Source organism: Pieris napi, chromosome 12 (genome assembly GCF_905475465.1).
Source record: "Pieris napi chromosome 12, ilPieNapi1.2, whole genome shotgun sequence".
NCBI lineage: Eukaryota > Metazoa > Arthropoda > Insecta > Lepidoptera > Pieridae > Pieris > Pieris napi.
Window position 1 is genome coordinate 10,845,494 of NC_062245.1, and position 12,032 is coordinate 10,857,525.

The following is a 12,032-nucleotide window of genomic DNA, read 5'->3' on the forward strand; positions in this document are numbered from 1 at the left end:
ATGGGAAATTGTAAACTTAAAACTGTTGTTTAAACACAAAATATGGCCATTGTAAAATAAGCCTTTTATTCAAAAAATGTTTGTCCTTATCACTGCAAAAAATAACACGCAAATAGTTTTTTATTGAGGCAAATGAGGTAGAGGTCAAAGGATCTGATGTTACGTTGATTCACAAAGGCTCGCGAGTACGTTTCGGGTTGTATTATGTTGTACACAGTACAAATACAGTGGTACCTCGATGTAAGAGTGGCCTAATATACGACTGTTTTGCCATAAGACCAGTCGAGCGAGCGATATTTTGCGATGAGATGAACAGTTTCCCCCATCTCTGACTAGACCTCAGTCTGTGTGCGTTCTTTCCTACGTTAACCAAGCATTTTCGATAAGTTGGGTTCGCGTTTTGTGCTTTTTGTACATTTACAAAACATTATCACAGTTTTTTAACAACCAGGAGTCCGAAGATGTTTTCTATTGAATTAAAGCGTGAAATTATTTTCTTCTTCAAACTTAACAAAAACAACGTTTTGGGCGCTGCAACGGATTAATGACATTTAATTGAAATTGGGAAAATTACTTTGAAATGTCAAAGTACCACTGTACAGTTAAAGACCGTCTTTATAGTGACATCAGAGACAATAGCTAGAATATAATTAAAGTAATTAACACATATATTCTATAAAGAAAAAGTTTTATACAATATTATTTTAATATTTAGCGATTTCCATGTTTTTAATAGATATAACAATCGCACTGCGCTAACATTAACTTTCATAGATTAAATTTTTAACTATATTTAGATTAAACCATGCAAAACTGAATCCCATGCTTCATGATTTCGTGCACGTGCAATTTAATAATCGAGAAGCGACGATTTTGTGCTGCGCTGATATTTTGAACGTGTCTAATAAGAGGAAACATGCTAATATAAATATATTGAAATGTATTTTGCTTATTTTTTAATCTATTTAGACAAAGTATAATGAATAGATTTAACTGTAGGAGTATTTCCTGTTTTTAAAAATATGTTTGTGGGCTATACTGTGAACTTAATCTTAAAGTTTTTTATGTGTGTTTCAGTGTTTTGTTTATAACTTAAATCAGACAGTATCTTGTTCTCTACGTAACGGCCGACAGAAGCCGAAGAATTTATAATGTATTATTTATTTTATTTATAATAGTCTGTGTATATGCATTAAGCTCAATTAACCACTGGAAACAATCACGCTTAGCTTTTAATATTTATTTAATTAAATTCTATACATTTTTATGAAACATATTCTTAAGAATCTTGCTTGCACAAACAAGTGCGCATGTGCAATAGATGCTCATTTGACTCGTTTGGTTGTTTACGAATTGTTGTTACGAATTCACTCGAACATCTCCCCGAAGTGGGATGGTGAAGTCGGAGTAGGGAACAGATTATAAAAGAGGTTGCGACACATGCGTACGGGCAATTTCTTTGTTTTGGTTTGAAGTATATATATATAGATTATGTAAAGACATTATTTGAGTGACTAATTTCCTACCCTAAGAACTAGATAAACTAGCCCTTACACATGTCGCATTACAATTTTCATAAATGTTGTGTTATTAAGAGTTTACGATTAGCCTCAAGGCATTTTATGTGTGTGAGTATATCGTGTGCCATTTTATGTGTGTGAGTATATCGTGTGCGGAAGTGATACCTGGGAGGAGTTCCCCGAGAGCGTAGGGCCGCAGCTCGCACAATGTCGCCGCCTCGCCGTCCCACTGGGGGAGCTTGTTTGGAACATTTTTACTCCAATTGCTACTGGAATGTTAAAATGCATTTCCCAAACGTACGGGAACTGTTCTGCTGTCGTACCATGATCTTATAATGATTTTAAACATCTGTTTTAATTCTTGAATAAAGACTATATTGCCATGTGTGAAAAGATATTTTATATTTACAAGAGCGCCTTTTATTTTTATTTAAATTTCGTTACATTAAAATACAAACACAAATATAAATTACATATTAGGGATGCAATAGGTAGCCTTATCGCTAAGAGACGATCGCTTCCAGGCACAGTAAAGAAAAAACTAAAAAAAATACTAAGGGTATAGTGCAAGAAATATATAACCAAATCAACAAAAAAAATATAATTACCAAAGTTATATAATAATGTAATGTTATAAGTCACTCTTTATTTTCATATTAGATTTATAATTTTTGTTTGTAATAAAATCCAAAACTATTAGACCCAATTAAAACCTAGAACGTTTACTAAATAATTTAATACATTTTTTTTTTAAATTTTTAATCTATCTGCAATCAGCCTCTTGGCTTTTATCAGATTTTATGGGAAATGATGGCAATTAGGGAACGCAAATCCAAATTTTTATTCCCTCCATCTATGTACAACTATATACAACTGTCAGACTGCGGTTTTAATACAAATTTTGATGAGTATTTGCTAATAGGAGAAAACTTTTTCTGTAATCCCCGCCTAAAATGGCAATTTCAAAAATAAATTAAATTTTATTTAATAAGATCATGGTACGTAAGCGGTGTAAGCACATTAAACTCCCACAATGTGCAAAATGTGAAAACAAACGACTCAGGTCGTGTATGTACAACGAAAAATAACAAAAATAAGCATATTAGCAGATTTAATGACACAAGTGATCATCTTAAATAGGTTTCCCGAAATATATTTCATTAACAAAAAATACAAAATTATGTACATTATTTAGACTTTAAAGACAACTAAAGGACCAAAGGGAAGAAGGAGATGAGGTCGCCCTGAGGATAGAAGAAATAGAAGCGTTAGCAGGAAGCGAATGGAGAAAGAAAGCCATGGATATTTGAAAAAAAATGTGTGCTAGTACTAGGTGTACACACGTAAGAAGTGAAACTTCTTTATGACCTTATTTTTTGAAAAATGATCTACTATATGCAACTTAACGAAATTGGTTAAAAAAAGTTTAACAAAAGGCTTTTATTATCATAGACATGAATACAAATACAATTATTTCAATTTAACTTATTACTACTAAGATTATTACAGAATTTTATTAATTGAAATAGAATTATTAGTATTACTATCATTGTTATCGTTATTATATATTTTTGTTATTAATGGCTTCGAATCTCTTCGGATCAACCGTAGAACAAGAAAAAGATGGCGCGTAACCGAAAAACGTGACGATTTGCTACAAAATTTCTCCCATACGTCGATAAAAAATTCATTCTAACGCCGATAAAGAAGTTTCACTTCAAAAAGCTGGAGGTCTTTACCCAGGAAGGAGTTCTGATCAATGGTACTGAAGGAATGTATATAACACAAAAACTAAACTGTTAAGATATTTCCAGTAAACGGGGTTAATTTAGATAATTTCGGAATACATACTTAATCGAAGAAGAGTGATAGAGGTCTATATCTAAAAAACTCATTTCAATAAATGTAATAGAAGTGAAAATGCCTTCAAGGGACCAATGTTCCTTTCAAAATTGAATACTCCTGAGTGAGCCTCCTGCCCGTTTGCCCCCCTTCTATAAAAAAAAAATACTCGGGCATTTTCACTCCTGTATCCTACAAATCTGTGGAATGCGACGTACCTTTCGTTGTTCTTGTTTTCGGATCCGGCGTAGTTGGAGTTGGGTGAAGAGGGGCCGGCTGATGACAAGGCACTGGGCAGTTCTCCTGATGATGACATCAAGGAAGACGGACCACTCCAACCTACACCTATATTAGTGTAAGGTAAGAGAAATGTTCGTCACGAAATCTAAACTTTTTTGTTTGATCTCTGCAACTACAAAATCGAACAATTGTTGTATATCGAGAAAGGCTTGGATACGTAGAAGAAACTGAGGGACACAGCTAGTCAATTGTGAAAGGCTTTTAACCGAATGTACTAGACTAATTAGAAAAAATTAAAGAAAAAGAAAAGAAAAAAAATTCATTAGAGAAATGCAAAATCTACAATTTAATCACCATACATGTTTTGGACACACTAATACTAAACTAATCTAAGTTGAACTATTTAATATTGAAATTGTTTAACTTGAGAAAAGATAAGGTTAATACTTAAATATGTTACTTAATATGATAATATATAGAAAGGTTATTTATTAATAAAACCATCAAAATTTGTTTGAAAGTTTCCAGTCAACTTTGAATCAATTTGTGATAAGAGTTCCGTACCAACCAACGAGAGGGGATAGCGTCTGTCCGGAATATGACTAGCGCTGCGGGTTAGAGTGAGAGAGGAGGAGCCTGCCTACTGCCGCCGTATGCGTGAGAGAAGGGGATGCTAGACAGACTGGCGCCGTAACGCGTTACGTAACGAAGCGATTTACCCACCCATAAGAAGTTATCACTTCAATATGTCATACCTATTAGAAAGTATAATGTGTCTTAAGGCTTAATGACAATAAAATATTTCTAATTTAAAAATTCCACTTAACTTACGGGAAGGTACTATCCACGGCAAGGTACAATCCCATTTTTATTGGAATATGTTAAATTTATGATATTTTTGAAACTATAAAGTGTTTTATAAAAAATAATACAAAATACGTACTATTGGTAGGCGAATGCTTAACAAGGGGTTTTGTCATTGTCTGAACAGGGGCTGCGCTGAGTCTCTCAAGGAAATCGTCCAACTGTCGCAGAGACAACGCATTGTGAAGTGTCTCCAAAGGGCGAATAGCTGGCACACCCCCGAAACCCTCCAGTGCCGCTAAATAAAAAAATAATATAGTACATTATATACCTCGTATCCCTAACTTTTGTACGAACTGAAATTATCGTGATTCACATTTCCTTTTTTCATTGGCTACATGTTTTAATTGCTTTGTTTTATTCCATACATAAAGTATAAGTCTAAGTAATTGTATATCTTTCGTTGCTATCCTGACAGTGGTTGCCTGATAGACATCGCTTGAAAGCGATAAGGCCGCCTGTAGCCGTACTAATTATTCTAATAGTACTGTATTTCTTGCATCGAAGTATAAATAAATACAAAAATATAGTATTTTTACTTGGAAATTATGTAAATTTATAAAAAAATCAAAATTATAGCTGTCGGAGTTCTGTAGTACACGAAAATTTCGTTTTCCTCGCTGTAACTTCTTTACTTCGTTTATTTGGACTATTTCAGAGCCTTGCAAATATGCAGGTAAATCCATAATATTGGGATGAATACTCACTATTACTATTAGTTGAGGGTATCATAACTCGGAGATTAGGCGCTGAACTGGAGCCCGATATAACGGCGGTACTGAAGAGTCCCGCGGCGCCTCCCAACTTGCCTCTAGCCAGCCCCAACATCTTGAGGTAGCTCATCTGGCCGGCGATGCTGTGCCGCTGACGCCGCCCTGCGCCGCGCACGCTACAGTCCGGCCACGAGGCCACGCGCCCCGTCCCCACGCGCCCGAAAGGGGGGGAAGGGGGGCAATGAGGGGGACTCACTCTCAGTATGGGGACAACGGGGGCTACGATACGCGACGGGGCACGAGCGGTTATATGATATGCGAGCGGGTTAGGGGAGTGATATAGAATACATTAGTGTATTGTATAGATATGCCGCGAATCAATTGCCGTTTTGACAGTTTCTTGGAGAAAATTTCATGTCAAAACAACAATAAATTCACGGGCGAATAAATAAATAAACTACATAATACATAGAATAGAGGTGCTCGTAAGCGTGGCAGTGGTACGATAGAACTGTAGCCCGACGCGGTGGCAACGAGCGATTGACCGGCAAACTTCGACCCTACATCGCAATACTACTCCTGTGTCGACGGACGTCGACGCAGAACTAGCAAAGCAACTAGTTTCAAGTTTGCAAAGTGTCATTAATAAAAACCCTCTATTTATATTCCAACCTTGTCAAATATTTTTCTATATAGAGACAAAAGACGATCACTGATCACTAAAGAACTTTTTTAAAAAGCTTCCACGTGATTCACCTCAACAGTACATTCAGTATATTTAACATTTATTAGTGAATTAATGTTAGATCATGCGGTCAGTCAAACACTCGTATTCACACGCCTCCGAGGCAACGCAACACACAAGATCGCCGGCCAGAGTGAGCTAGCTAAGGGCGTAACGCCGCAGCCATCTTTCTACTTCCACAAAAATCACAAACATCAAACGATAACGAGCTCTATTAGTAGACAATCATTTCTTAACTCTATGGACTTCAAGTAAGCCATTTAAATGGTGTGAAAGAATCTACATGACATGCAAGCCATCACCAGGACTGATGAAGTTCTGTTTAGAAGGAATTGTACTTCCGTCAAGTGTATTTTTTTTTATAGAACAGGAGGAAAACGGGCAGGAGGCTCACCTGATGTTAAGTGATATCGCCGCCCATGGACACTCAATGCCAAAGGGCTCGCGAGTGCATAACCGGCCTTTTTTACCTTTAAGACACATAGGGTTCGAACTAGAATTCGAACCCAGACCGAAAACAAACTTAATTAAAATGTTGCATATAATCTTCCATAGGGAAAATATATAGATTATTTATTACATGAAATATTGTAAATATACTTACCTGTATACAACTAGAACCAAGATTCATCAGTGATCCAAAACTGAGACTTTAGCCTACTAGACTAAATAGTGTTTATTAGTAAAAAAACATTTAATCGGACTGCTCCTAAGTCGACTTGACTACTGGGCCAAAGTTACCACACTTTAGTTAGTCGATAAACACCGAATCCAAAACCTTGCCCCTTATATAAAATATCTTAAGTTTTTTTTTTAATTTCTTTATTTTACAAAATATTAATACAATCATAATAAGTTACATTAGAAAACCGCTGTGGTTTGTATTAATGTAACCATTGAGTCTTAGGCTATGCTCTTCTGTTTCTAAAATTATAAACCTGCCAATGTCAGCCAGTCATATCTTCAATTGGTTCAAGGCAAAATCCAACGATATTTTGACATAGCAGTCTAACAATAGGCAGTATATAGTATTAAAAATTAAGTGGAAAGTAATCTGTATAAAACATGACTAAAACGCCGTATGGAGTAACTAACATTTACTGATGTAAAAAATCCATAATGAAAAATATTGCTTTTTAAGTGACACGTACACGTGTCTATAGAAGTTAGGTAATTTGTTCTTTATGTAATTTTTCAGCTTGTTTTTCCTAATTAATTTCTTTTTTTTTTGTATCGTGTGTGAATTTTAAAAGTAAAGTAAAAACTTGACGTTTGTTTACGCGTTTAGGTCATAGTGACGGGCGCGACACCATCTTAGTAAAAGAAGCGTTTTGGCGGTTGCGGCGGTTATCGGAAGCGGTTTGACTTTTGACACGTTTAATTTAATTTTTTAAAGGCTAAACAGGATTTAAAAAAGTTATAGGTTCTATAGTAATGATCTGAAATGATTTTTAAAATCTTGTCAAATTGCCAATTTTATATCTATGGATGTAAGGGGAAATTAATGTTTTAACTGCGTAATATTAATAAGAAGGATATGGAAATAAGTCTCAATTTATCCCCTTTAAGACACATACAGACAATCATAAAGCTAAGATACTTTATAGTCATATACGTAGAAGGGTCGCATTGCATTGGATTCGGTGTTGCCAGTAATTGTGTACACAGTGTTACCATTATCATGTTGTTTTTGTTGGTCGTAGCTGCGCGCCCGCGGCTGTGGCTCTTCGCCCTCTTTAGTCTCTTTCTCTTCGCTCTATAACAATTTTTAATGGTAGGACTAACATATAACCAATACAAAGAAAAAAGTTCAAAGATTTTACCTTTGTGTTTAGTACATATATTTAATTACTTTAGAAACTATTTTACTGGCGTCGTTTAAGCCTAGAAGATATTAATTTTTAATCGTAGTAAAAAGCAAAAAGTAATAATAAAGTAAATATATCTATTAAAATATTCCAGAGATTATTGCAACTAATTAATATATCTGACCAAAGGCCATGTATCCATGGTCTGGCAATTAATAAAAAAAAAATGTAATCGTTGACAATCTTATTTAAATTATTCTCATAAATGTCACCATAATATTATTATTCAAATCTAAAATAAGATAAGCATTGTTAGTAAATACAGATTTATACGCACCTGCGCATGTTCTCTGTCATCAGGGTGTGTATGACTGCGCGAGCGCAGCTCTTCGTTGAGGCGCGCAGCTAGAGACGATGCTTCGTGACCACTCACTGTATAGTGTAGGTTGCTAAAAGGTTTATTGTTAATTTAAATTATTGTTTAGGTATAAGTAATGTCATCCTCAAAATTATTCTTTTTCCAAAATGTACATTGTCACTTTCGCTTTTTTATACTTAACTAGATGACCCGGTGAAATTTCTATCACCAAATACATTTGTTTCGAAACTTATACAAAATTTTTAAAACAGTACGAAACAAAAAATTTCTGAAATATAATATATGACAACCAAGTAACCAATTTTTATTTCTAAAACGACAAAAGACATCAAATATTTTCCAATTCCCATCTAGGAACAGTTTTTATCGTAAAATGTAATATTTCCCACTGTTTAAACCTTCCCTGAACTTTAATATTTCAAGAACATAATTAGCCAAATCGGTCCAGCCATTCTCGAGTTTTAGTCGAGACAACGAGATTTTTTTATAATAGACTAAATGATGAGTCTACTGTGCCTGACACACGCCGTCGACTTTTTGGGTCTAAGACATGTCGGTTTCCTCACGATGTTTTCCGTCACCGTTCGAGCGAATGTTAAATGCGCACATAGAAAGTCTATTGGTGCACAGCCGGGTATCGAACCTACGACCTCAGGCATGAGAGTCGCACGCTAAACGTTATAGGAATTTCTAAAACTAAATTATTAATTATATTTACTTGTTACAAAATCTTTTTAAAGAAACATAATTTCTATTTATCCATAAAGTATTGTTGTGTAGGTTAAGAATATTGTAATTTACGAATAAAGATTACCAAATAGGTATTGGGTCGGAGGGTCTCAATTTTGATTTGGAACACTTCGTCCCCGAGAATGTGTTGTCCAATTCGTCAATCACGTCCTGAAATTGTAATTTTTTTATGAAAAATCACCCTGTGAACATAATGCACCTAGATACTTAAATTAGGCAGAAATTAGTGCAATAAATCATTTCTTTAGTCCAAACAATTCCACCACCACAAAATAGGGGGGATCTTTGTGGATCTGGAGGCCTCATCTGATGTTAAGCGATACCACCGCCATGGACACTCAATGCCAGAGAGCTCGAGTGCGTAGCCGGCCTTTTAAGAATTGGTACGCTGTTTTCTTCAAGGTAAATTTACAAATGGTTTAGCATTGCTGGACAGAGGATTTATAATAAAATCTTTATTATTAATTAATTTCATCATTTTTTATTATAAAAATATTAGGCATATTCAGAAGTTCGACTCCCAGTGAAACTGGTTAATTTGAAATGTTTTACCAGAATTGGGAGTCTGATATATATACATATATTAATTACTTAGTTAGAGTGCTTTTTATTAAATTAATTAATAAAATTATACTTGGTACCTGTCTGATATTGAAATCTAAAGCCTTTAGAAACTAATACTTACAGGTTGCAATGTCTCCTGACTCGCCATCTGATCATCTTCCACTTCTTCTTCGATACATTTAACCGAATCGGGGGACAATTGCTGAAATTTTTTGTTAAACAATCTTTAGGCAAATTTTGTAAGCTTTTTACAAATTTCTCTTAATTAAATTATTTATTAGGAAACAGACAATTCATATAGTAGAAAGAGAAAGAAGCAATATAGCAAGAGAGCAGTGGCTCTCATAAAGAAAAATTCTTCATAATATCGTAAACATACTTCATTATTAGCCGTGGAATGATTCCGCGAATGTGGCCTAAATCCGGGTCCCGGCGGAAGATTCTTTTGCACGCAGCAATTCACGCCCGGACTGAAGTGTAATTCCACATGGAATCTATAAAAAAATAGTTAAGGTTAATCGACATCACAGAAATCCTCGAACAAAGAATTAGTCCAGCTATTCAAAGGGGGAACGCTGCCCGTATCTTCGGAACCTTGCGTAAAGGGACTCCTTTTAATAATATATTTTAGTTATTATATTTTAAGGTTAGTTATTGATTATTGATATTGAAGTTATTAAATAATATATATATATATGAGATGATTTCTCTTACTTTCACATAAATCCAATAATAAACTTTAATAAATTTCGCCGACCGGGTTGCTCTTACATAAAATTTAAATATTACACATTATACAATTAAATTTATACGACCAGAAACCGTTTGCTAGACACTAAGACTGGGTTCACACGGCATTAAAATACAAATAGCCGCAGTCTTCACACAGTTGTCACAATGAGACAGAACAGGACAGAGCAATATTATGTGCCACTTTAAACCGAATACGTTAAAGTTCATTCGATTTGCTTGACAAGTCCGTTGAGTACTCGTTGGAAAGTATAAACGGTGTACGATATTTTGCAGTACAAACACCGTGTGAATGGGTCTATGTCCAATACATGTGCCAATATTTATTCGTCGCAGAAAACGTGCAGGACAATGCCGTGTGATGGGTTCACACGGCACACGGGTCTAACTTTTCGTAGTACGTTTTTAAATGACAGTCACCATACGTTTAACTTAACCTAAAATAGGTTTTCTCTGGGGATATCTGTCTCTCTCTAGTTGATGCTGGACTGTTCGAGTCGAATAAAAAGTTTGCTTCCGGTAGCGACACTTGTTGTTTATAACAGTAATACAAAATTAAGTCAAAAAGAAATACGCGTCTGAACGCACGCATAAATATTTGATAACCAATATGTCAATCCTTTTTCATTACTGACATTATTATATATTTTTTCACGAAGATGTTCAGCGCTTTTTTCGAAGAAAAGGGAGGGAGCGATTGAGACCGATTGAGAGAGAGTGAGAAAGGGCAAACGTAGCAGCAAGCAAGTGAGAAAGATCGAGCAAGAGAGTGAGATAGTGCGAACGTCTCGTGTTTTAAGTGTTTTTAGATTTGTATAAATATGAACAAGACTTAAAATTTAGTTTGCCAAAGAAGTTTAACTTCTGACATGTGTACTTTGTGAGCACGCGCTTATTTTTCTATGTGTATGTATTGTTTTATATGTGAAATAAAAGTAAAGTAGTTTATTGCATTAGATTCATCTGTAATGGTAGCTTATTTTTTCAAAAAACAAATATATAAAAAAATTACCTCTCTTCAGAGCAAGGGTCCTTGGTAGGGTCCTCATATAGCATAACAACAATTTGAGACATGTAGTTGAGTTCTGACACCATTGACACGTACTCCATCGCACGACGCCATTGCTCATCTTTCACTATCTGTAAAAGTCAGAAAGGTTACGGAAATGATAAACTACATTTTGAAAGGTCTTTGATTTATTGTAGAACATGAACTAATTGGCCCCTACAACAAATAATACATATGTTTTGTAAGTGGTCAATACAATTTATATTTCCCGTATTCTTGTCAGGGACGACATAATATCTATATATATAAAAGAAAGTCGTGTTTGTTACAACACTTATAACTCGATAACGGCTGGACCGATTGCCATGGTTTTTGATTTGTTGGATTTGTTTAAGTCCCGAATAGCAGAATAAGCAATAAAATATCGGATAAGTTATCGAATAACATTAAATTAATTAATTAATTTTACGAATGCAAAAACCATATGGTGCCATCTGTTGACAAAACTACGCATTATTTTACGTCGAATTCGTGTCAGTTCAAGAAATTCCGATCTTAAGGTGAATCAGGATATGCATAACCATGCTTTGATCCTGATCAAAAGATGTTGGATATCAGAAAGTGCTTAACATGCAGTATTGCCATATTGACGCTAGAAAGAAGATGCCTAATGTGTAAAACTGCCATTCTTCTTTCGCAATGGCAAGCAATAAAACATTTCTGTATTTGCAAAAAAGTTGTATTAATGTAATACTTAACATTAATGAAATCCTAAAATAAGTTAAATTAAAGTAACAACGATATTATAAGGTTGTAGGGCGGACTGAAGTTAGCCAGGTCAGCTAGTA

General features: G+C 34.8%; 1 protein-coding gene across 11 annotated transcripts in view; it reads right to left on the reverse strand.

Annotated features, from left to right (window-relative positions):
- LOC125054352 (inositol hexakisphosphate and diphosphoinositol-pentakisphosphate kinase) overlaps positions 1-12,032 on the reverse strand; it is a 34,005-nt gene that overhangs the window by 2,531 nt on the left and 19,442 nt on the right. For 7 of the 11 annotated variants that reach the window (XM_047656186.1, XM_047656183.1, XM_047656182.1 and 4 more), the window contains 10 exons: positions 11,188-11,315; positions 9,805-9,919; positions 9,547-9,627; positions 8,926-9,011; positions 8,070-8,181; positions 7,599-7,680; positions 5,174-5,341; positions 4,546-4,704; positions 3,581-3,707; positions 1,686-1,789 (listed from right to left, as the gene is read on the reverse strand). In XM_047656186.1, the coding sequence (XP_047512142.1) occupies positions 1,686-1,789; positions 3,581-3,707; positions 4,546-4,704; positions 5,174-5,341; positions 7,599-7,680; positions 8,070-8,181; positions 8,926-9,011; positions 9,547-9,627; positions 9,805-9,919; positions 11,188-11,315 (1,162 nt within the window). The other 4 variants (XM_047656190.1, XM_047656185.1, XR_007117701.1 and 1 more) reach the window with 4 other exon arrangements.